At 40.3% G+C, this 26,751-nt stretch overlaps 1 protein-coding gene across 8 annotated transcripts in view; it reads left to right on the top strand.

Moving 5' to 3' along the window:
* Evi5 (ecotropic viral integration site 5) overlaps positions 1–26,751 on the top strand; it is a 153,005-nt gene that overhangs the window by 85,516 nt on the left and 40,738 nt on the right. For 7 of the 8 annotated variants that reach the window (XM_016004340.3, XM_016004339.3, XM_006985822.4 and 4 more), the window contains 3 exons: positions 1,240–1,398; positions 15,025–15,171; positions 17,247–17,342. In XM_016004340.3, coding sequence (XP_015859826.2) covers positions 1,240–1,398; positions 15,025–15,171; positions 17,247–17,342 — 402 coding nt within the window. Of the gene's footprint in view, positions 1–1,239; positions 1,399–15,024; positions 15,172–17,246; positions 17,343–21,947; positions 22,057–26,751 lie in introns of those variants that run through there. The other variant, XM_042257806.2, reaches the window with a different exon arrangement.

Genomic DNA, 26,751 nt, shown 5'->3' with positions numbered 1-26,751 from the left:
CTACATTCTTAAATGAAACTGACTCGCCCTTATCCAGGAACAGCTGTCAGTAGTTCTTTAGCTGTGAGTGGGAGCTCAAGAGCCTGCCCCTTCATGCTGGAGTGCTGACTGGCTTGATCTTATACAGGTCCTATGCAGGTCATCACAGTTGCTGAGAGTTCATGACTACAGTGCTCATGTCCAGAAGACACTGTGTTGTCCTGGGTTTCTCCAACCTTTGGCTCTTAGGTCCTTCCCATCCCCTCTTCCACAGTGGTCTCTGAGCCTTGAGGGGAGGGGCATTGTTGCATGAATCCTAAATGATCTTACAGTAAAAACCTAGAGCCAGATGTTGAGGTAAGTGCTGAAAGATCAGAGAAAACAAGCCACAGCCACTTCTCACCTCACCAACTCCTTAGCCGAAAAGAAAAGATCCTGTCTCCATAAAACCTCAGACTGAATGCCGCTGAGTCCTCAGATGAAAGGGACCTAATTCCTGTCTCCTCCTGCCTTATATTTCTTTCTCTGTCCAGCCATTTCACTTCCTGTCTCAACCTTCCTAGTTCTGGGACTAGGTGTGAGATTCCCAAGTACTGGGATTAAAGGTGTGTGCCACATTGCCTGGCTGTTTCTCTTTTAATCTGGATTAATCTCGTGCAGTCCAGGGTGGCACAGCACTCCATCACTTTGATCAGTCCTCAGTTTCTGTGTTGTTGTTGCCCACTGCACAGACTAACCCTTGGCATAGAGATGGGACTTAGAGGACAGTTTGATACTCTGTTCATTTAGCAAACAAAGACTTGGGAAGTGTGAAACAACTGAAGGGGGACACCAATGTGTATTTTTAAATTTCTGACTTCTTTTGAAAATGCTTATCACAAAATAAATGACACTTTAGGTATAGTCCCACAGAAGTATCTACTAGTAAGGGAAATCTGATAAAGAACAAAGTGTAGCAACATGTAAGAAGGAAGGAAATTAGTCCCTGATATTGTCATGGCTTTTAAAAAAATGTATTTTGAAAAGTACCCAGCTGCAACAAAATATCAGTTAAGCTGAGCATGGTGATGTGTATCTGGAATCCCAGCACTTAGGAGGCTGAGGCAGGAAAATCATAAGCCCAAAGCCTACCAGTAGTACAAACCAAAAGCTTCTCTCAAACAAATAAAATGATCTTGGACAATACTTAAATAAGTGATCTGTAAAGTTAACTTTTATTTTGATAAAGTATTTGCTGCAATATTATGTTTTATGCTTTAGCGGCATTTGGCTCGAACTTCTGGAAGATGGAAGGACCCACCCAAGAAAAATACTGTGAATGAGTTACAAGATGAACTAATGAGCATTCGTCTTAGAGAAGCAGAGACTCAGGCAGAAATAAGAGAAATGAAGCAAAGGATGATGGAAATGGAAACACAGGTATGATGGGCAGGCCCAACTGGATTGAAAGTAGCGCCAGATTGGAGTCTTACACAGTTGTTTTCTCAGATTTTTTATGTAACTAAAAATAACATTGAAGAGATACTATGAAGTTATGAAGAATGAAAATATAGGCTTTAAATGGGAAATTTAAATTTCATGCCATTATGTTTAGGGGGTGGTAAATGAGTCAAAAATTTAACATTGTATCATCCTTAGAATTAAGGTAAAAAGTGAAGTCTAGACAGCAGTTTTCTAGTCCTCATAGAGAAAGCTAAAAGTTACCTGTAGCTTCCTGCCATTCTCTTGAGATAGGGTCTGTCATTGAACCTGGAACTCCAGCAATTTACCATGTTTTACAATTAAGCTCCAATGATCTTCCTGCCTGTGTCCCCAACCCCCCAGCTCTAGGGTTACAAATTTGAGCGCGCCTTCACCTGAGTGCTGGTTATCTGAGTCTTCATGCCGGTACATCAAGCACTCTTGCTCACCGCCATTGCCCGAGCCTTGTTTTGTTTGTTTTGGGTTTTGTGGGATTTTTTTGAGAAAGGGTGTGCAATATCCCTGGCTGGCTTTGTTACTTACTCTGTAGCCTGGATTAGCTTCAAACTAGTAACAAACCTACCCCAACCTTCCCAGTGCTGGGATTATAGGTATAAATACTTTTCCCAGAGATTTAATCTCTACTTTGACCCATCAACAAAATTCAAGCAAACCAGACTCCATTTGGGTTTATTAGGGTTACCTTATTGCACAAATTAAGAAGGGAAATTTGTGTAGAACAGGGTTCCTCAACCTGAAAACATAACATTTGGGCTAGAAATTCTTTGTTTTGTGTAGCTAGCCTGTGCATCATAGGGTGTTTAGCAGCACCCTGGCCTCTGCTCTTCAGATGTTCTTCTCTGCAGTAACTAGAACTGTCTCCATACATTCCGGTAGAGAATCACAAGTGCCAACTATAATGTGCATTTTACCTTTCCAAGTTATGTCATGTGATACTGAGTAATAAGTTTAAAATTTAAGTCTAAAATCATCCCCTCAGGTCCCTTTTCAGTGTTACATCCCTATCTTAAATGTATTTGGCCTAAGATGTGCAGATTGTTTTGCTTACAAAACTTGTTTGCATTGTAAAGGTAAATTTGGCTTTTCTGAATTACATTTATATGAGCTGTATTTCATGTAAAGTTGTCCTGTTGGGATCCATGGTACAGATTGTAGGATCTCTGCTGATGCTGAAGTGTCTTCAGATGCCCAAGTTCCTTAAATAAAATGGTTTATTATTTGTGTACAACATATGTACCTTCTCCAATATACTTCAAACCATCCCTAGGTACAATGCCTAATATAGCACAGAAGCAATAGAAATAATTGTTACACTATATTATTTAGGGAATAATTACAAGAAAAGTCTGCACATGTGCAGTACAGATACAATTTAAAAAATTTCAGTTCTTATCAGTTTGAATTCAAGGATACACAGGGAAGAGCAACAGTGCATTTTACTGATTTTCAAAGTATTCATTCAGTCAGTAGGGGGCATAGTGTACTCATGTCTCTGTATTCTAGCGAACAGATAGGGTCATTCCATGTCAGGCATGCCAGTGTGAATATGCAGTGTCTCTAGGATAAACATTTATTGTTTCATATAATCCAATTACTTTCTCAGAAAGTTTTATTGATATTAAAAAATATGGAAGAGGTTAAAATTATGAAAAGTAAAAATCAGATTTTATAGTGGGAAGTTTTATTTTTTTTTTATTTTTTTTTTTTGGTTTTTCGAGACAGGGTTTCTCTGCGTAGCTTTGCGCCTTTCCTGGAGCTCACTTGGTAGCCCAGGCTGGCCTCGAACTCACAGAGATCCGCCTGGCTCTGCCTCCCGAGTGCTGGGATTAAAGGCGTGCGCCACCACCGCCCGGCTGGGAAGTTTTATTTTTATGAACAAAATTTATATACATGTCTGTGTATATTTGTGTATGTGTATATATATATGGGGGATGAATCAAATTCAAAGCATGGTTTGGAGAACCTTTGAAACCTGAAGCATTATCCAGCCATTGAAGGACTGACCGCTGAGCAGTTAGACACCAGACCACGTTAAGTGTGACTCAGAAACTGAATCCAAGTTATAGTGAGAGAGAAGCTGCTACCCCAAACAGGAGAGAGCATTTAGCTACAACTGGGTAATTTGGGGAAATGCTTTCTAAAGGATTTGTATTTCAAACTGCTGGACTAGTAGCTGTGACTTTTGCTAGATTTTTCCATGAGTCACTGGTTTGAAAATGCTAGATCTTGGGCTGGAGAGATGGCTCAGAGGTTAAGAGTACTGGCTGCTCTCCCAGAGGTTCTTAATTCAATTCCCAGCAACCACATGGTGGCTCATAACCATCTGTAATGAGATCTGGCGCCCTCTTCTGGCCTGCAGGCAGAACAGTGTATACATAATAAAAATCTTGAGAGAGAGAGAGAGAGAGAGAGAGAGAGAGAGAGAGAGAGAGAGAGAGAGAGAGAGAGAGAGAGAAGGGGAGGAGAGGGGAGGGGAGGGGAGGGGAGGGGAGGGGGGAGAGGGGAGGGGAGGGGAGAGAGAGAGAGGAGAGAGAGAGAGAGAGAGAGAGAAAGAAAGAGAAAGAAAGAAAAAGAAAGAAAGAAAAAGAAAAGAAAGGAAGAATATGCTAGATCTTGGACTGGTAGTAATCATGAAGTTTTATGTAAAAAAAAAATCTGAAAAGTCAAAACAATAAAGCTGTGGTATAATGGTAGTAGTATATAGTTAGCTACAGTGTTATTTTACAATAAAGCTGTGGTATAATAGTAGTGGTATATAGTTAGCTACAATGTTATTTTAAACACCAAGTCACTGTCCAGAAGTTTGTTCTTGTTGGTTCGTGTAACTTCATTTCCTTAGCTAAAACACTTTCAGAACCTTGACTACGGAGTACACTCCAGTTTATTGAGCTGCTCTCTTCTTGTTATATGCACATTTTATCTGCTGCAAATAGTTCTACTCTGAACATTCATGCATATGTTTCCTTGTATTTTATCTAAGAGTTTATTGAGTGTGGTGTTCTCTTGTTCTCTGTGCTGTTGACACTGTTGCCATCTGAACCATTTGGAGCTCTTACCTTGTCAGTGATTTTTGAATGCATAGAGCAAGATACATGATTGCAAAAACAAAGCACTTACACTGAGGTAGAATTATCAAAGTACTAAAACAGTTGTGTGATATAGAACATATGTACAGAAATACTCAATAAGCAAGAGTCCCTATTTCTGGATAAAATTTTCCGAGTTGGGGAACTTATTCATAAGTCAAACTGCACTGTAATTGTCTCATCTTTTGTCTTTCTGCCTTACTTGCATGCTGACTTTTCTGGTAAACACACAGGTACTTTATAACACTGAGTTTGACAAGTTTTTTTTTTTTTTTAATGCAGTATTTGCTAAAAACTGCCAAACTCAATGTATACTTGAAGTGGTGAGTCATATAAATGAGTTTTATCTTGGTAAAACTATAAAAATCCGACCTCACAGTTTCTTATAACTGCCCTGCTTAGTCCATATTTTGTGGTTCTGTTTTAATTAATTCCTGTCTGTTGAGTCTTTTTATTCTTTCCTTTTCTTTATCTCCTGGGTTTATTTTGGTTTGACTTTATCTTCACAGATGACTTGTTTAGTGTCCCTTCAAGCAGACTCTTAGTGGTTGCTTTGTGTTTTACAATAAACATCTTTAAATAGCACTGCCTTCAAATAATAAACGTTGAATTAGAGGCAATAAGTTGTCTGCTTTGAATTCATACGTAGTAACTACAGGGACCTTCCTCACCTTTAAACTATTATTGTCATATATATTATATGAATAATTTTGTCTTGATGGTTATATTGCCCTAGTGAAATGCATTTTTCTTTCAATTGATTCCCCTTCGTGTAAACTGTGTTTCTGTCTGGTGTGTCTTTATTTCTTAATTTCTCTTGCTTATAGACTTTGCTTTTTGAGACAGGGTCTCTATGCAGTCCTGGGTCTCCTGGAACTTGATACTTGATATATAGACTAGGCTGGCATCGAATTCACAGACATCTTCCTGCCTCCCAATTACTGGAATTTGAGGTGTGCAGTATTACACTTGGTTTTGAAGACTTTTTGTGCTCCTCTGCTGGTAATAGATTTTTCTTTGTTTTTTGTTATTTGAGGAAGTATTCATTTATCCAAGTTTTATGGTTTTATTTAATTGTGTATATGTGCATGTGAGTGCAGGTACTCATGGAGGCCAGAGGTATAGGATCCCTTAGAACTGGAATTACAGGTGGCTGTGAGCCACCCAGTGTGGGTACTAGGAATTGAATTTTGGGTCCTCTGCAAGAGCAGCATGCACTCTTAACCTCTGAGCCATCTTTTTGACATTTATTTCTCCGATTTTAAAAAGGACAGACACTGCTTTTCATTTGCAAATGTTTTTCTGGACTCTCCTTTTCCTGATGGCATTGCTGGTGTGTCTGTACATGTACCTCTCTCTCTCTAACTCGTAACTCCATATCTATGCTAAGCTCCCCGTTATCAGGTAATTCAGTTTCTGTGTCATATGCAGTACTGCTTCTGTGCGTTGTTCTGTCTCTTGTTACATTTTTTTCTTTGCTTTTTCACATGCTTTGTAAATTTTTGCACATATTTTCATCATGTGCCCCAACAAATATACACCAAAAAAGATTGGCTATCTTGAAAAAGTTATCTATAGCACAGGGAAGGGCACAGCAGCAATTGGGTATTCTGTATAGGGCAGTAACTAACTAAGTTGTTTCTATGCCTGAACATGGGTGCACACTTCTTCTTGCCAGGCCTTTCATGTGGCATTTTGAGTTAATGCAGTCAGATGCTGAATTGAGGTTTGCTCCGTGGTTATATACAGTGCACCGCAGGGTTCAAATCCCTTTGGCAATACCTCATTTTTAGAAGGGCTGGTTTCCCAGAGGGCTCTTCTCAGAAACTTCATGTCCACCACACCCTGGAGTTGGGACTATCTCCAGCACTATTCCTCTATTGTTGCTGGGAGTTGGAGGGGCAAAGGTATTTCCCATTTCCCGATAAAACCTCGGCCTTAGCCTCCATTTTACATTTACATTTACATTTGTATCAGAGTGTTTGGCCTTCTAATGCTTCTGCCCACCAATGGCTGTAGTCCTTGGTCCAGAACATATTACTGCCTCTTCTTCCAGATACAACGTGTTTTATAACCCCAGAGACAGCAGTGTGTGCTGGTCCTGTACCAGATGAAGCTTTCATTCCTTGGAAGAGATAGGTAAGGTCAGTGCTTCTTCCTACAGTAGCTGCTTTCCCTCCCTTCAGCCTATCCTGTGGGTATATTTCTAAGACTGGCCAGCCTCTGTTGTGTATACCCATGGGATATATGACAGGAATGTATAAGAGAATCTGTGACTCTTTCTAGGCCAACACGTGGCCTCCATTAGTCTGATGTTTATTCTAGCTGAATTTTCTTTACAGCTTCTGCCTTGGTAAGAGCTAAAATCCCCTCCCTTCTTCTCTAGGAGGCTTCTGGGTAGAACTTAGAGTTCAGTCTTGGTCCCCATCCCATCCCTGCCCTTATTTAATCAGAAGGTTGGAATCAGCATTCTAGCTCTTCTGATCCCCAATCAAAAGTCCTCATTATTTGTTGGTTTGTACCTTCTGTTTCTGTTCTTCATTGACTTTTTTTTTCTCCTTTCCTGGTTTTAATTTTTTTCTTTTACTTTCTCTGTATTAGTTTGAATTTTATAATTTTTTTTTAAATTTAATTTTAAAATTAATTTATTTTTTATTGGTGTTTTGCCTGTATGTATATCTGTGTGAGGTATTGGATCCTGGAGTTACAGAGAGTTGTGAGCACCATGTGGGTGCTGGGATTAAACCCAGGTCCTCTGGAAGAACAGCCAGTGCTCTTAACTGCTGAGCCATCTCTGCAGCCCTATAATTATTTTCTATTAATGTTTATTACCTGAAAAATTCTAAGTAAGGCCCTCAGAACTTGCTGTGTTCTTCCATACTATACATTATTCTGTAGACGTCTTTTAAGCCTCTAGATTAGACACTTGCTGTCTTAGAGTAAGTGCTCATGTGAACTTGGTACAACTGCTGTATCCTTTCTTCCTTCTTTCCCTCCCCCTCTCTTGCCTCTCTCCCTTTTCTTTCTTCTCTCTTCTCTGTCCTGTTTTGTTGCCCAGGCTGGTGTCGAACTCAGGATCCATCCCAGTAGCTAGGATTACCATTGTGTGTGTCCTGCACTTGGCTTTCTTTCACTTTCTTAAATTGAGGTTGCCTTTACTCCTTTTTTCCCTTTAAAAACAGATCTTGCCTCAAGTTTATTTGTAAAAACAGCATGGGGTCCTGATCATTTGCAAATAGTGTGTAGGTGTGTCACACCAGTCCATCTGTCTCCACAGCAGCAGACAGAAACCTTTTCTATGGGGCTTTCACAGGGGCCTGTGCACCTCTGGGAGCCTAAGCTGGAACTGAGGCCTGGGCCTTGGTTTAATTCTTGTACTTTGGTTGGTAGCTTCTAATCCGATTCCCAAGCTTGGAGTGAGCAGTGAAAGCAAGATGGCTGAGTTTGCGGCTAGAGTCCTGTGGAATCTTGGGCTTAACCACCTTGGGCTTCACAGGGCCTTGACCTCTGCACACACTTCATAGCCTTTGCACTGTGTGCCTGCGTCTTCTTCAAGCCTTTTTCCTGTGCTTCTTGGCAAAACTTAGGTTCCTCAGGAAGTTGGGGTTGACCCCCTTAAGAGATTGTTATCTTTATGATGGGGTTTTCTTGATGCGGTTTCTGTGCCATTTTTGGGATTGGTTGTGTGTGGTGTGGTTCTTGGACTTGGCCATGTCTGAACAGTAACCCATGGCTCCTGAAGTGCTGGAGACCCGAAGAAAGTGCCTTTACTCTATATGAGCACTTAATTGAGTAAACTTTTGTAGGCTGAAAATTTTTTTTTAAAAATCATTATATACATTTGCTGGTAAAATGCTGTCATTATCTTTCCTTCATATACACTGTGTTTTCCTTTACTTGCCTGTTTCTTCAGTACTCTGAGTCTTATTATAATGTATCTTGGTGAAGATTTATTTACCTTTATCATCCTTGGGATCAAATGTGCTTCCTGACTGTAGGCTCACACCCATGTGTTTATTTTTTGTAGCATTGGAGATCAAATCCATGATAGTCAAGTGCTGTACCACTGAGCTGCCATCCAGCTCTCTTCTTATTTTGAGGCATAATCTCACTAAGTCATCTGGGCTTGCTCTCTTTCACATTATAATCCAAGTTGGCCTGGAATTTGTGGTCTCCCTGCTTCAATCACCTGTATTACAGCCTTATATAACTAGGCTTGCTCACTGTGGTAGTTTGGATGTAATTGGCCCCAATAAGCTCATAGTGAGCAGCACTATCAGGAGGTGTGGCCTTGTTGGAGTGGGTGTGGCCTTGTTGTAGGAAGTGTGTCACTGTGGAGGTGGGCTCTGAGGTCTCAAGCCAGGCCCAGTGAGACAGACCACTTCCTGTTGCTTGTGAGTCAAGATGTAAGAACTCAGCTGCTTCTCTAACACCACGTCTGCCTGCATGCTGCCTTGCTTCCTGGACTAAATCTCAGAACTATAAGCGAGCCCTAATTAAATGTTTTCCTTTATAAGAGTTGCTGTGACAGTTAACTCTGCAGCTCACACACGATGGAGCCTGTATGATAATGAGTATTCAGAGACGGGCAATGCCTGGGGGGCACTCACCAACCTAAGACAGAGCACCTGTGTGGCCTGGGCAGGCGTCTCCATGACGGGTAAGGTGACCTGCTGATGTCCCACGCAACCCAAGTCAGAAGCTCATTTTTTAATAAAAGGGGGACCTGTAGGGCTCTGGCCCCCGTTTTGGGTAACTGTTGCCTTGCTTGCGGCCCTTGACCTTGATATCCTCCCTATGCTAATTCCCTGCCAGGTTCCACCCTCCTGAATGCTTAAGGGAAGTTCCTTGTCTGTGTATCCTGAATAATGGGTGTTAACAGCTTAGATGCAAGATTGTAAAACATCAGTAGCGAACTTCAGCCCTCCAGGGTCCTCCCATTGTGCTGAAAGCCTATATTTAAATAAATGACATTCGGCATTTTAAAAAAAAAAAAAAAAAGAGTTGCTGTGATCATGGTGTCTCTTCACAGCAAGAGCCCTATAGAAACTCTAACTAAGACTCATATATTTTTTGTGGGGAGAATAAAATTTTCTCAAATATTAACATACCTTACCACAGCTTTTTAAAAACATTTTGTCCTGAAGTTTTGGATCTTCTTTTCTTTTCTGTGTCTTATGAACTCTCCTGGAACTCTGATATTTTCCAGTATTCCAAATCTTGTATTTCATCCTTTCAGTGTATGTGTGTGTACTACACACATATACATGTTTGTATGTGTTTGAGTGTGCATGTGGAGGCCAGGGATTGACTTTGGGTGTCTTCCTTCATCATTCTCCACATTATTATTTGGGACAGGTCTCCGTTTGAACCTAGAGCTCACCTGTTGGCTAGGCTAGATGCCAATGAGCTCTAGAGGTGTGTTTATCTCTGTCCCCCCTTGCTATTAGCTCCCCAGTATTGGGCTTGCAAATATGTGTCACCATGTCCTGCCTTTACTTGGATACTAGAGATGCGAACTCAAGTCTCCATGGTCTTATATGACCAGCGTTTAACCCACTGAGCCACCTATATCCAGTTCCTCACTGAATTTTTTTTTTTTGTTTTTTTTTTTTTGTTTTTCGAGACAGGGTTTCTCTGTGTAGCTTTGCGCCTTTCCTGGAACTCACTTGGTAGCCCAGGCTGGCCTCGAACTCACAGAGATCCGCCTGGCTCTGCCTCCCGAGTGCTGGAATTAAAGGCGTGCGCCACCACCGCCCGGCTCCTCACTGAATTTTTAATATTGGCAGTTATATTGATTTTTTTTTTTTTTAGAAATTTTATTTAGTTAGCTTTTAAATTTGTAAAATTTAGCCAGGCATGATGACACACATCTATAATTACAACACTCAGCAGGTAAGATCAGGAAGGTTGTGAGTTTCAGACCAACCTGGGTTACATAGCAAGACTCTAGCTCAAAAACCTAAAACCGTTCTTTTGGCCAGTGTTAGAGACCACTAGGTTTCCTAGTGGCTGTACCCAGCGGGACTGCATGGGAGGTTGATTGGACCACAGGCCTGAGTACCAGGTGACTGTAACTATCAAGGGGGAGGTCTTTTGCTCCACCCCCTTGGCATTGTTATAAATAGACCTTTGGAATAAAGTTCTGGGCCCATGGATGAGGATCCAGGCCTTCCGAGTCTATCCTCTGTTAGATAGACTCTCCCCCTCTATTTCTAACCCAGTCTCTTTCTTATCCCTCATTCCTCAAGAGTCCCTGGGGTAAATAATAGTGGGGCTGGTCCCCCACAAGCTCCTCTTCCTCCCCTCCCTACTCTCACTTTAAAATGGCACTATGTACTGCAGGCTGGTCCTCCTGACTTAGCCTGTCAAGTACTGAGATATGGTAGACGTGCTCCACTGTGCCACTTCTGGGTGTTTCTCCTAGTGACTTCTAGTTTGCTTAATGCTTTTTCTCCTTTTTTTTTGGGGGGGGGGCAGGGGTTGAGACAGGGTTTCTCTGTGTAGCTCTGGCTGTCCAGGATCTCACTCTGTAGACAAGGCTGTCCTCAAACTCACAGAGATCTACCTGCCTTTGCCTCCTGAGTGCTGGGATTAAAGGCGTGCACCACCATGTCCAGCTCTTCTTCTTCTTCTTTTTTTTTTTTTTTTTTTTGTATCTTTAATAATTTTAAGCATTTATTTTATGTAAAGTGTTTACATAATTTTCTCATTTCCTCATGAGGAATTCTTTTATTACTATTATTAAGAGATTTTCTATTCATTTGACATACCAACCACAGATCCCTCTCTCTTCCCTCCTCCCTCCCCCCAGCCTTCCTCCTCAACCCACCCCCCATTTCCACCTCCTCCAAGGCAAGGTCTCCCATGGTGAGTCAGCAGAGCATGCTACATTCAGTTGAGCCAGGTCCAAGCCCCTCCCCGCTACACCAAGGCTGTCTATGTGAGGTGTCCCACCATAGGCACTGGTCTCCAAAAAGCCAGTTCACGCACCAGGGACAGGTCCCGATCCCACTGCCTGGGGGCCTCCTAAACAGTTCAAGGTAAACAACTGTCTTGCCTATCCAGAGGGCCTAGTCCACTAGCATTGGGGCTCCACAGTTATTGGTCCACAGTTCATCAGTTTCCACTAGTTTGGCTAGTTGTCTCTGTACTTTTCCCCATCATGATCTCGATGTCCCTTGCTCATAGAATCCCTCCTCTCTCTCATTGATTGGATTACTGGAGCTTGGCCTGGCACCCGGCTGTGGGTCTCTGCATCTGCTTCCATCAGTCACTAGATGAAGGCTTTATGATAACAGTTAGGGTATTCACTAATCTGATTACCAGAGTAGGCCAGTTTAGGCACCCTCTTGACTATTGCTAGTAGTCTAAGGTGGGCTCATTTTTGTGGGTTCCTGGGAACTTCCCTAGCACCCTGTTTCTCCCTGTTCCCATGATGTCTTCATTTATCATGGTATCCTTTCCTTGCTCTCCCACTCTGTCCCTGTTCAGCTCAAACCTCCCGTTCCTTTATGTTCTCATCCCCCATCCCTTGTCCTCCATAGCCCCTCCCCCCATCCCCAGTTCGCTCATGTAGATCTCATCTATTTCTCCTTTGCTGGGCAATCTCCTAGGGTCTTCCTTGTTAGCTAGCTTCTCTGGAATTGTGGGTTGTAGTCTGGTTATCCTTTGCTTTACAGCTAGTATCCACTTATGAATGAGTATATACCATGTGTGTCCTTCTGAGTCTGTCCTTACCTCACTCAGGATGATATTTTCTAGTTCCATCTATTTGCCTGCAGATTTCATGATATCCTTGTTTTTTTACTGCTGAGTAGTACTCCATTGTGTATATGTGCCACATTTTCTTTATCCATTCTTAGGGCATCTAGGTTGTTTCCATGTTCTGGCTATTACGAATAATGCTGTTGTGAACATAGTTGAGCATGTATCCTTGTATGATTGAGCATTCCTTGGGTATATGCCCAAGAGTGGTATAGCTGAGTCTTGAGGTAGATTTATTCCCAATTTTCTGAGAAACCACCATACTAATTTCCAAAGTGGCTGTACCAGTTTGCACTCTCATCCAACTGTGGAGGAGTGTTCCCCTTGCTCCGCATCCTCTTCAACATAAGCTGTGATCAGTGGTTTTTTTTTTTTTAAATCTTAGCCATTCTGACAGTCATAAGATGGTATCTCAGAGTCATTTTGATTTGCATTTCCCTGATGACTAAAGATGTCAAGCAATTCCTTCAATGTTTTTCAGCCATTTGGTATTCTGTTGAGAATTCTGTTTAGCTCTGTAGCCCATTTTTAAATAGGATTGTTCAGTATTTTGATGTCTAGTTTCTTGAATTCTTTATATATTTTGGAGATCAGCCCTCTCTCACATGTGGGGTTGGTGAAAATCTTTTCCCATTCTGTAGGCTGTCATTTTGTCTTATTGACCATGTTCTTTGCCCTACAAAAGCTTCTCAGTTTCAGGAGGTCCCATTTATTAATTGTTGCTCTCAGTGTCTGTGCTACTGGTGTTCTATTTATGAAGTGATCTCCTGTGCCAATGTGTTCAAAGATACTTCCTACTTTCTCTTCTATCAGGTTCAGTGTGACTGGATTTAGGTTGAGGTCTTTGATCCACTTGTACTTGAGTTTAGTGCATGGCAACAGATATGGATCTATTTGCAGTCTTCTGCATGTTGACATCCAGTTATGCCAGCACCATTTGTTGAAGATGCTTCCTTTTTGGTCTTTTTTGTCACATACTTACTGTTTCTAATCCACAATTCAGTCTTGAATTATGGTTTTGTATTTAGTTGTGGGAAGCGTGTTCATCTTGAGAATTCTTCGCAGCTGTGTTGAAAGAATATCTGTCTGAGGTGTAGTCACTTGTTTGAGTTGTAGCACATAAAGACAAAGGCTGTAGGACATTTTCAGTTCAGTACTGCAAAGTCCATTTAATTTGTAGTCAGAATTCAGTGAATAAAAATTAGAGTAGACTCACAGGGGATAGACTTGATAAGTATTCTTCTGAGCATGGGAGGAAGATAAGAAAAAGTCAAGAAGTTAGGAAGGAGTAGGAAGTTTTAGAGTCTGTGCATAGAATTATCCACTTTCTTCCCCATTAACACCGGAGGCAGTGCCCTTTTTCATAAATGAGGTAGAAAGAATCAAATGACATGCCAACTGAGCATTCATTGTGCCTGTAAACTTCTTTTTGCAATATTCCTTTCTTTTTCTAAAAAATTATTTATTTTTATTTTATGTGCATTGGCGTTTTGTCTGCATCTATGTCTGTGTGAGGGTCCTCTGGAACGGGAGTTACAGACAGTTGTGAGCTGCCATGTGGGTGCTGGGAATTGAACCCAGGTCCTCTGGAAGAGCAGCCAGTGCTCTTAACCGCTGAGCCATCTCTCGAGCCCCCATGCAATATTCCTTTCATAAGCTTTTCTTGCATAATCTTCCTTACACAGCCAGAAGGCAAGTGATAGTGTCTACCTATTTTTCCAGTATACTGAAATTTGGTAGGATTAAGTAGCTTATCAGAGAACATATGTTCATAGAGATCTTGCCACATATTTGCTGTTCATGTATCATCTCCTTTAGTTCTGGAGACATCCAAGTGAAAAACAAGTAGTTCTGTGTGGACAAGAAAACTATAGACTTGGAGATGTTACCTTCTTAATCATCAAGGGGCAAAGCCAGACTCACAAGCAGCCTGTGGCTGAATGCTCAGACACTGAAGCAGGAACATTAGCATGAGTTTGAGGTTATATAGTGAAATCCTATCTCAAAACATAAAGCAGGAAATCCCACTAGGTGTCCTTGTAAAGAAGCCATACTGGACATTGGGAAATGTAGGACACATGACTCATAGGGTGATGGGAGAGAGTTTACAGTTCACTTTTTGCTTTATTTCCCCATGTGTATCCCCAGTGTTTCAGAAATAACTGTCTCTAGGTTGTATGTGAAAGTCCTTATAGTTTATAGATTTTTTTTTTGTATAAATGGTACATATAGGTTTAAATTTTTACTTATTTAAGTATTTAATGTTTTGAGGTAGAGTCTCATGTAGCCCAGGCTAACCTCAAACTCTGTGTTATAGAGACAAAGCTAGCCTAGAACTCCTGGTACTCCTGCATCCACTTTTCAAATACTGGGATTATAGATGGATGTCACCATGCCTGACTGATATGTTGATTAAGAATTTTCAATATTCTTTGTAGAATTCAGTTTTTTTGTTTTAAAGAATTTTTGAGACAGAGCCTTACTGGGTAGTATGGGCTATCCTCAGATTCACAGTGTTGCCCAGGGTGTCCTTAAACTCTTATTGATCCTCCTTCCTCATGCCACACACTTAGCTGAGGATTTGTTTTTATATCTTTTTTCCATTTTTAATAAACATTTTATAGATTGTTGAAGTATAAGATTTACAAGTAGAAGTTTATTAAAAATTTCCAGTCTCATCTATAGTGAGTCTATTTATATTTCTCATTAGAACCAGATTAATAGTAACCAACTTCGAAGAGCAGAACAAGAGGTGAACAGTCTTCAGGAGAAGGTGCATTCTCTTTCTGCGAAGAACAAAGGGTTGCTTACCCAGTTGAGTGAGGCAAAGCGCAGACAGGCAGAGATTGAATGCAAGGTAAGTGTCAGTGTAATGATATCTTTTATATATTTATTTACCATGAACATATTTTGTCTTTTTGAGACAGGCTTTCAGTATATGGCCCTGGCTAGCCTGGAGCTTGCTATATAGATCAAACTAGCCTCAAAAATCTCATTAATTCTTTTGCCTCTGCTTCTCATTGCTGGGATCACAGTCATGTACCACACCTAGCTTAAAATTTCTGACAAGATTAGATTAGCTCATCTTGTTCAAAGGGTGATTGAAGAAACCTCATTTTTAACTTTGGATTTGGTTAAGTTAATGTCTTCTTACATTGGCATTTACTAGTATGACTTTTCGATGCTTCTTTTGACTAGTGTCTCTTTAAAACTTAGCTTGTGATGTCTCACCTGAAAATGCAGGTGATTGGAGAGGGTGAAGCTCACTCCCTTGATTCACATCATGTTAGCAGGCAGTCAGTACTGATAACGCTTTCTGGGTAACAGAGAAAGAGAAATGTGTATGTACAGGTAGATTAAGAAAAATGAGTACAGTTTCCTCTCTTTTAATCAGTTTTTGTTTATATGAAGCTTTGTGTTCAAAAAGCATTACAAGTATTTGAAATAAATTGAATTTTTTCATGAAAGGAGCTTATAGTAGCTTTAGCTAATGAAAGGGACAGATGGTTGGGGACATTGGATAAGAGGAGAAGAGAAGTACGGATGTACATACGTAAATGTGTGTGAGAATAACTAAAGTGATGCGTGTAGTCTTAGCCTTAGAATAGATTACTGGAGAGAGCTGTGATATTTAAAGGGGAACTACTCATATCTTTAGCATAGCTCCTTTAATCGTTACAGTGCCCTTCATGTATTCAAGCCTATGAGAAATAAGACTTTCAGTGGCACATATAAAGCTGTAATTCCATCAACTTGTTCTGGTGTCATTAAAAACCAAGAGTGAAGCTTGAGTGGTTTATCAGTGTCACTGAAATCCAGAGATGAAATTACATCCTAATAAATATTCATGGCTGTTAGAATTTAGACTGAAGAAATCTGTAGGCAGTACTGACAATTGTATTAACTCAAGAATTGACCCTTTTAAAAGATACAGCTGGACTAGTATAAAAATAAAGGGGTATGCAATGAGGTACCCTATGATTTGTCACACTTAGAGCTGATAGACTGTTTAGGATTTCACATTGCCTTGTGATCTGTCTTTAATAGAGAACTAAATGTAATCTTTTCTATATGAAAACCAGTTTTCCTTAAACATTTTGATAACAGTATTTCTGAATTTAATATTGTTTTGGCACCTATTAGCAAAATAAAATGTTCTTTGGAAGTATTTGTGGAACTTGACCATGAAGATACTTGTTTTGAGTTTTTCTAAGTAATGGATACTCAGAACAGTAGAGGACTGGGCAGACTGATGCGGGATTTTCACTTAGTTTGTATTTGTTCATTAGTACCCTGTAAAGGGTACCGAGGATACTAACGCTGATGTGCCTTTTGCAGATCCTGGTCACTGTATTAGTGTACTAATTGTTACTCTAGCTCCTAGTCCTTGGTCACATTCCCTGTTAGAGTACAACATTTCAGTAACAACTGTAACATTTTCAAAGAAGCCAGTCCCTTAGTTACATAAATTAGATTTGTTTTCATTAAGTTTTATATAATTAAAGCTTATGATTTGTTGATGAGTAATTTTTAAAGCTCGTTTTATTTTTCATTTACATAAACTATCTGAGTATTATCTGTATTATCAACATTATTTTTACTCTGTAAACAAGTTTGAATAGTCTCACTTAAAATAGTACAAGCCTATAATCCCCAGTTTCAATAGCAAACACTCTGAATCCCAAAAGTTTTTTCATAATTTTCACACAGGTTCATTAGGAGGCAACAACTGATTTGAACTGATTTGAACTTGAAGTTTTTAATCCCTTTGGGTGTGTGTGTTTATAGCTGACTGCTTCATTGTAGATGCCATCTCAGACACTGATGGGTAATACTAATGTGCAGCTTTTGTACCTGAATATTTTGTACAGTCTGAAAAATCTCAGTTCCAAACTCAGCTGGCTTCTCACTGTGTTTTGCTTGGTGCTGTAGAACAAGGAAGAAGTCATGGCTGTGAGGCTCCGGGAAGCTGACAGCATCGCTGCTGTGGCTGAGCTGCAGCAGCATATCGCCGAGCTGGAGATCCAGGTACGGCGTGTCCGCCTCCTGCTGACTGGAGTTCTGTTTTCAATACTTCATCCATCTCAGAGTGCTTTGTGGAAGCCAGAGGTTGAAGTTCAATGTCTTCCTCAGTGCTCTCCACTTTATTTACTGAGTCAGGGCCTCTCATTGACTGGGCTAGTCTTGCTAGCTGGCCTGCTCCAGGGATCCCTCATCTCCTCCTGCTTGGAGTCTCTGTCTGCATGGCATTACAGGCAACTGCCATGCTCAGGTGACACTTATGTGGGTGCTGAGGATATCTAAACTCTGGTTTTCTCACTTGGATGGTAAGTGCTCTACCCACTGAGAAATCTCAGCCCTCAGGTGCATTTTTATTTATACATAACATAAAACTTAATTTACAATTCTGTTACATTAAGAATATTTATGGTGTTGTATGGCCACCAACACCATCGACCTCCAGAACATTTTATTTCCTGCATGAAACTGCGTGTGTCCATTAAATAATAACTTGACATTCCTTCCTTTTGTAGCCCCTGGCATTCACCATCTAGCATCTTATCTCTATGAATTTGACCACTGTAGGTGCATTCTATCAAGAATTATGAAACATATGTCCTTTTGTGACAGACTGATTTCACTTTGCATGAAGTTCTTAAGGTTCATTCATGTGGTGTAGATCATAATTTCTTTCCCTTTTAAAGTTAAATGCATCCTTCATTTCATGTGCATACTACATTTTTCTTATCAATTCATCATTTATCTGCTTTGGATGTTGTGAACGGCACTGCTATGATCAGAGATGTGCAAATACCTGCCAGAGTCCCTGCGCTCTCTTCTTTGGGGCATATGCATCATCTGGAAATACTGGGTCATAAAGTAATTCTGTTTAATTTCTTGTGGCATTGCAATGCTGTTTTCTGTAAAATGTACCATTTTGCATTCCTAACTGCAGAGCACAAGAATTCTGTCTTTTTCACATCTTCACCACTACTTACTAATTTTCAGGAAACCTGAAATCCTGGTGTGTTTTAGGTGGCATCACCTTCTTATTCTGATTAGCGATTTCCCAGTGGGTAGTAGTACCTAGCATCCCTTTACTCGATATTTAGCATTTACTTATCATCTTTGGAGAAAAGTCCATTCAAGTTCTTTGTCCACTTTTGAATCTGTTTTTCTGGTTGCTGATGAGTTGTAGGAGTTAATTGTGCATTCTCAGTAGCAATCCCGTGTTAAATGGTGTGGTTTTATAAATATTTTCTTCTGTAGGGTACTCTTTTCTTTTTAAGATTTATTTTTGTGTATGGGTGGTTGGCCGACATGTTTATCTGCACCATGTGCACCATGTGCATGTAATGCACACAGAAGCCAAAGAGTGTGTCGGATCCCTACAGATAGTTGCTAGCCACCATATTGGTGCTGGGAACAGAATTTGGGTCCTCTGCCAGAACAACATCTGTTCTTGACGGATGAGCTGTCTCTCTAGTACCAGGTCTTTCTTTGGACCGCCAGCTCCTGAATAATGACACAGAGACTTTTTATTGATTATGAGAGCTTGGCCTTAGCTTAGGCTTGTTCCCAACTAGCTCTTAAAACTTAAATTAACCTGTTCAAATTAATCTGCGTTTTGTGACGTGGCTCATCACCTCTCCCCAGTACCATATGTCCGACTGCCACCTCATCTGGCTGGCGAATCTCCCGCCTCAAGATTCTTTCCCAGAGTTCCTATCTCTTCCCCAAAGTTCCGCCTGTCCTCTTTTGTCTAGTTGTCAGCTGTTGAGCTCTTTATTAACCCAATCAGAAGGTGCCTTAGGCAGGTGAGGTAAACAACAACATGTCTTCACATAGTGTACAGAAAGATTATCCCAGCACCAACGGTGACCCTTTTGCTTTGTTGATAATGTCTTTTGATGCACAGAAGATTTTTATTTTTCTGAAGTTCAGAATCTTAGCAGAGAACTTGGATTTTGCTTTTGTCAGTGTTCTAAGTCCATTTTGAGTGACACTTCATATTTCTGCACTGTCACTTCTATTTTAAAAAGAAAATTTAGATTTTTAAAAGTAAATGTGGGCCAGACATGGTGGCAAATATTATTCCAGTCACCTGAGAGGCTAAAACAGGAGATTGCAAGGTTGATGTTAGGCTGGGGCACCATATTGAAGTCAGGCCCCACTCTCCACCCACAAAATAATTTTGAATATCCTACTTTTTCCCCCTTAGGAATATTTTGTTTTGTTTTATGTTTATGAGTACTTTACCTGCATGTGTATCTTTGTACCGTGTACAGACAGTCCCTGTGGAGTCAGAAGAGGGTATTGGATGCCCTAGAATCAGAGCTACAAATCCTTAGACAGGGTTCTGAGAATGAACCTGAATCCTCTACAGGAGTAATAAATGCTCTTCACTGCTGAGCTGTCTCCTGGCCCCATGTCCTACACAAGCAAAGTATTACAGGGTTTGTTTGTTTGTTTATTTGTTCTGTTGCTGTGATAAAACACTGTGGTCAAAAGCACAGTGGAAAGGAAAGAGTTTATTTCATCTTATGGCTTGTTGTTCATTATCTAGGGAAGTCAGGGTTTGTTCAGCATGCTTTCTCATAGTACCCAGGACCACCAGCACAAGGGTGGCAGTACCTACAGTGAGGTGAGCCCTCCCATATCAGTCACCTATCAAGAAAATCTACCACAGGCTTGTCCACAGGCAAAACTGGTGTGTGTGTGTGTGTGTGTGTGTGTGTGTGTGTGTGTGTGTGTGTGTGTGTGTATGTGTGTTGTATGGGGGTATCTTCTCAACTGTAGTTCTTTCTTCACAAATGTCTCTACCTTGCCACCTTGTGTGGAGTTGACATAAGACTGGCCAGCACAGTTAGTTTTTTGAGACAAAGTCTCCATATGTAGCCCAGGTTGGCCTGAACTCACTGTGTAGTGCTGGCTGGCCTAGAACTCCCATAAGTACTCCTTTCATGCATCCAGAGAACTGTGATTATAGGTGTGAGGCACCATGCCTGGCTTTAGTTACTTACATCATGCTGTTATATGCAATTCTGTATTGACTTTTCCAACATCATGACGATTATAAAAAATTGCCATCTATCTTAGTTACTGTTCTCTTCTTGTGAAGAGACACCATGACCAAGGCAACTCTTATAAAAGAATATATTTAATGGCAGTGGGGGTGGTGGTGTAGTCAGTTAGTGGTTACTATGGTGGGAAGTGAATAGGCACAGTACTAGAGTAGCTGAAAGCTTTACATTCTGATTCACAGGCAGGGAGACAGGGGAGGGGATAGAAAGTCAGAAATCCAGAGATCCTGGCAGGAACTTTTGAAACCTCAAAGCCTACCCCCAGTAATGTACCTCCACTAGGACCAAACTTATCTTAACAAGGCCACACCTCTGGATCCTTCCCAAACAGTTCCACTAACTGGGTACCGGGCATTCAAACCTAGGAGCCTATGGGGGCCATTCTCACCCAGACCACTCACTATCTTTTTAAACACCCTGATTACAAAGTAGCAAGGTTTAAATCATAGTTTTCAGCTAGGTGTGGTGGCCCATGCATGTAACTTCAGAGCCTCTCTGTGTGTTATACACATGTGCATGTGTAGGTGTTCATGCACACACAGAAGCCGGAACTACACATTGGGTGTCTTTTTCTATTGCTCTTTGTGTTTATTGCCTTGAGACAGGGTGTCACACTGAACCAGAGAATCACTGTTTTGGTAGATTGACAGGCCAGTGAGCTCCTAAGATACGCTTGTGCCCCTCAATGGTGGGGTCACAGGCATGTGCTTTTTAGGTGGGTACTGGTTTAAACTGAGGTCTTCATCATGCAGAGCAAACTGTCTTATCCACTGAACCATTTCCCCAGCCCTCCAAATCAATTCTTGTTGATTTTCAAATACTTACTAAAATGAAGAACCTCATTCTGTATGTTTTGTTTAAAGTGAAAGCTACATATTGCATCATTTTGTGGAAAATGAAATAAAGATGCATGGAATATTCTTAAACTTTTCTCTGACTTGCTGTGCCAAGTCCTTGGTAATCATTGTATTGTTACACTGCTATAAAGTCGGTTTTCTTAGATTCCAGAATAAGTGAGCGCATGGGTTTACCATGTCACAAATGACAAAATTTCTTTTTGTTACTATTTATTTATTTTTGGTTTTCTAGGTGGAATCTTACTGTGCTGCTCAGACTAGCCTAGAAATTTCTGTGGCCCAGGCTGTCCTCTAACCCATGATCCTGCTGCTTCTGCTTTCTGCAAGTTAAGATTGCAGGGTGCACCCTCACAGCTAGTGCAGCTCCCATCGTTTTAAGGTTAAGTAGCATTCCATTGTATACATTGACATTTTCTTTATCCACTCATCAACTGATCGACATGTAGGTAGGTTCCATGTTTTGACTTCTGTGAAATCAGATGTTTTACTATTCTACCCCAAACCTTCTGTGTTTGTATCTCGAATCTTGGTGACTGGGCCATTTGTTAGCACATTTTAAGCCTGGAGTAACTTCAGGTACTTCTTTCTACCATCTAATCTATAATGCATGCCAAAGATGCACATGTAAGGTGTTCAGGTTTTCAGCTTCAGCAGCTGACATCGTTTTACACCTTGAGTTCCTTCCCTGACAGTGTTTGCCTGCTGCGGGCACTAGTGCTACCGAAGGCGAAGCAGTCCTTCCTCACACTGCTGCTTTCCCCGCCGTCCCGAGTTCACCTGCTGACTGTCTTTTCTGAAGTGGTAAGGATTCTCCCATCCAGTTTCCTTTCCCAGCCTCCACTGTTGCTGTCTCTCCAGCAGTTACCAGAGCTGCCTCTCCAAAACAAAAGCATTTGTTGGTTGCTTTTACCTACCAGTCACGTCAGAACTCTTCAGCATGAAATGCTTGTCTTTTTATTATTCCCCCAAACACGTTTCCACTTTATCTCTCACCATCACGCCTCCATCTCCCACACAACACTGTGCCCCTGTTCTCCACAGTGCCTTGTGCCCTTCTGCATACTGTTGTCTTCTTACATTTTTGTAACTTCTGCTACTTTTGAGGCAATTTCCTTGTTCTTCCAGGACTGAGGCCTGTGTGCTCTTGATCTGACTTGCTGTTAATTCACTCAGGAAATATATTTTCAGTAAATGTCTCAGTGGCTCAATGTTTATTTATTTAATGCAGATTAAGATCCACAGATAGGCAGCAATTCCAGTACTCTGTAGAGAGTGGCATGGAAGATTGAAAGTTCAAGGCCAGCATGAGCTACTATATAGAGATGTGTCTTAAAGGAAATTAAAACAAAAAATAAACAAACAAAAAAAACCTCTTAAATTATTTTTGTTTAAGTCTGAAACTCCTTTTTCACTTATAAAACATTACACTTTAGATCATTTACAGTTGTGGAAATATGTTGAATCATTTTTTTTAAATTCCACTAGGGGGGGACTAAGACCCTGTATTTTGTATTTCTCCAGATTAATGCTTCCACTTGATGTTATATGTAAACCTTGGCTAGACTGAAACTCACAGAGATCCTCTTGCCTTTACCTCTAGAGTGCTGGGATTAAAGACATGTATACCACCATTAGGATTTTGGCATTTGTTAACTTCTCACAAACTAAGTTCTCTGAAGTTCTCCATATATATATATATATTGTTATATAACATGGCTTTAATTTTGTGATTATATAATATATAATCTGTTATTCTTTTTTTTTTTTTTAAAGATTTATTTATTTATTATGTATACAGAGGAGGGCGCCAGATCTCATTACAGATGGTTGTGAGCCACCATGTGGTTGCTGGGAATTGAACTCGGGACCTCTGGAAGAGCAGTCAGTGCTCTTAACCTCTGAGCCATCTCTCCAGCCCATGTTATTCTTATAGTTAAAGCCTATTTTTTTAATATAATTATGAAAATATACTTTGGGAAATATACTAGAGGAAGAAATACTCATCTTTATAAATTCTTTAACATTCTATAAATATTTTAACACATATATATATGCATGTATGTATACATACATACCTATGAGACTAACATTTATTGAATTGATTTTAAAGATTCTTCAGCCATTGTGAATCTTATGAGTCGATCTGCATGTTATTGACATCATGACATCTGCATTTGTCTATTATTGTTTGTAATACTGCCCCTACTTTTGAAGCAACTTTTAGTTTAGAGTTTGACAGTGAACTTAAATTAAACCTTTTCCTGGAACTGTTTTGTTGTTTGTTTGTTTGTTTGTTTGTTTTTCAAGACAGGGTTTCTCTTTGTAGCCTTGGCTGTCCTGAAACTTGCTCTATAGATCATGCTAGCCTCTAACTTGGAGATCCACCTGCCTCTGCCTCCCAAATGCTGGGATTAAAGCATGTGCCGCCATGCCCCTGGCTCCTGGAACTGTTTTAAAACTATTACTACCTACATTTCTTGTTCTTAAACAGAATGACACTTACTAATTGGTGATTCTAGTCACTATTCTGCTATAGTGCTAATCTGGGAACAATATATTTTCTATCTATAAAAGTCAGATGTTGAATTCCAGAATGGCATCAGGTTTAAGAAGTTAGTGTATCATGTATGTCGTTTTAATGTTTGGGCTGTCATTAGTCATTATACAGTGCTCTCACTTTGTTCAAGTCTCTGTTACCTTCTCAGATAAAGCTCATTTGTTTGTTTTTCAGTGCTAAGGATTTACCCCAGGGCTGTGTGTGTGTTATAGTCAATCTGTCATGAAGTTATACTGGTCTAAGCTCTTTTAAAACTTAATTAGGACGGGGTCCTACTGCGTTTTCCATCATGGCCTCTGACTTTTGATTCTACCGCCTCCAAAGTGTCTGGGCTTACCAGGTGTTCAGCACCAAGTCTGGGCCCAACCTTCTGTCTTAGTAACAGTCCCATCTTAAAAAGTAAAAGGGTTTTGTGCTTGAGTATTTTGCTTGTATGTATAGATGTGCACTGCATGCCTGATGAGGCCCTGAGTGGGACTAGAGTTACGGAGTTTTCGGATCTGAGTGAAGCAGGGTCTGCAGGATGATACATGCTTTTAACTACTGAGCTGCCTCTCCAGCCCTTAACATTCCAATCTGAACTGCTGTGCTTTAAGCTGCTTTATTTATCTTTTAAACCATTAGTTATTATAGTTTTAAATCAAATTTATTCTTATTGGATACATAAAACCACAATTGAATTATATTTATGGAATACTATGCAATGCTTCCATATGTGTACGAAATCAAGTTAAACAATCTATATTCTCAGACATTTATTTGTTCATTTTGAGATAGGGTCTCAAAAGGTCTCAAAAGCCCCAGATTGTAATTAAAACTAGGCATCCCCTTGTCTCTGTATTCTGACTGTTGGCATTACCGGCCTACTTCACTGTACCTGACACATGTTCTTTCTTTATGGTGAAGATTTTCAATGTCATTTCACCCCTCTAGGTTTTAAAAGCATACAGTGTATTTTTATTATCTGAAAGTCCTGTGCTGTGCAATAGCACATAGGGATTTAGTACTTCTTCCTAACTATAGCTTCTCTCTCCATTTTTATTCTTTCCTCCTTTTCTTTCTCTTGTCCTCCCACATCTGTACTAGCGGTCAAATCTTGGGCCTCAAGAATGCTAGGCAAATATTCTACCACTGTTACATCCTCAATCTTCCCCACTTTGGCTAGGGCCTCAAATTTACTAGAGGATAACCTTGAAGTCCTGATCCTCCTCTACCTACCAAGGGCTGGAATTATAGGCATTTACAACCATACCAGGCAGCCCACTCCTTGGTCTGTCTGTGTATGTGCACACCAATGCCAGCAGACACCAGAGGATTGTGTTGGATCCCCTGAACTAAAGCTAATTTCTGAGCAGTGTAAAACACTGTTTTAGCATTTTGTTTCTGGATTTATTGTACTTTGAAATGTATTCATACTGGTAACTCTAAATATTTCAGCATACCAAAAATAAAAATACTAGTAGCTGGCCCTTGTGGACACAGTTGTGTCCAGCTGTGCTCTCATCTCCTTAGTATATTCTCTAGTTTAATCTTCATAGAAGCTATATAAGACAGGAATTACTAAATCTTTGTAGTTGAAGGAACTGAGACATAGAAAAGATTTTAAAATGAATTGGTATATATAAGTGTGTGTGTGTGTGTGTGTGTGTGTGTGTGTGTGTGTGTGTGTGTGTGTGTGATTTGGTATATATAAGTTCTTTTCAATTAAGACAGAATTTTTCTTTAGTATAGAACATATTGTTAGGGTAGTTGAATTTTTTGTTTCCTTCCATCAGACAGTGGCTGTAGTTCTCGTCTTCTTTCCTCGGGGTATGTATGCTGAGCTCAGGTCTCAGTGTCACGCAGCCTCTCTGATCTGTCTTCCTGCTTCACTCCTCTGCTCTGACCGCCTCGGTCATCAGCATGTCTAACTTGCTGTGAGTGATGCCTGCTCTTCTGATACCCTGGGTTCTGTAGCTCCCTTACACTGTCTCACACCACTGTAGTTAAATGTTTTTCAGCTTTTCTGTCCCACTGAAGTTCATTGTGAGGAAGAACTGTTACTTGGTTTCATTATTTCCAACATCATATAGTGATAGTCAAAATAGTCTTATTTATTGAAAAAGTGTAACATTTTATTTCTTGAAATACCATTGTTTATCTTAAATGTTCCCATTTAAAAGTGTAATGTGAAAAACAAGTTAAATTATGAATTTGAATGGGGTATTGACTTTAGTTCAGCCAAGATTTATGGAGTGTTTATGATATGCCTGTCAGTATTCATATCACTACCTGGATTAGTAATCAAAATTCAAAAATTTCTCCTCATTTAACTTAATGGTAGAGAAAAAATTAAAAGAAAAAAAAAAGTGAATCATACAGTATACCATTTAGAAGATGATGAATGCCATGATGAAAAGGGAGGTGTTGGTAATATGACTGTTGGTCCACCAGGTAAGGTTCATAGAAGGGCATTAAACAAGGCTTTAAAGTAAGGCATGCAGGGCTAGAGAGCTCAGTGTAAAGAGCTTGCTGCTCCTCCAGAGGACCCAAGTTCAGTTTCTCGACACCTCTGACCTTCATGGGCACCTGCACTTACACGCGCATGCGCACGTGCACACGCGCACACACACACACACTCTTTCTCTTAAATATAATAAGAAAGAAAGTAACACTCACTCACTCACTCACTCACTCTTAAATATAATAAGAAATGAAGTAACACACACTCACTCACTCTTACATATAATAAGAAGCAAAGTAAGACAGGCAGATTTGAGCAAAGAATTCACTGCTAAGAGTAAGGACAAGGGCCCTTCCAGAGTAAGGAGCATATGTGAGCAGCCTCTGGTGTAGGACAGGGGAGAAGGAGGAAGTCTGAGAAATAAATGGGACCTGTTACATCGAACCTAAGAACTTCGGCTTTTCTCTGAGTAATATGGAAAGTCATTAAAAGGCTT

The sequence above is a fragment of the Peromyscus maniculatus genome, chromosome 10 (genome assembly GCF_049852395.1).
Source record: "Peromyscus maniculatus bairdii isolate BWxNUB_F1_BW_parent chromosome 10, HU_Pman_BW_mat_3.1, whole genome shotgun sequence".
Taxonomy (NCBI): Eukaryota; Metazoa; Chordata; class Mammalia; order Rodentia; family Cricetidae; genus Peromyscus; species Peromyscus maniculatus.
The sequence above is the reverse complement of the archived record's forward strand: the minus strand, read 5'-3'. Positions and strand labels throughout refer to the sequence as shown.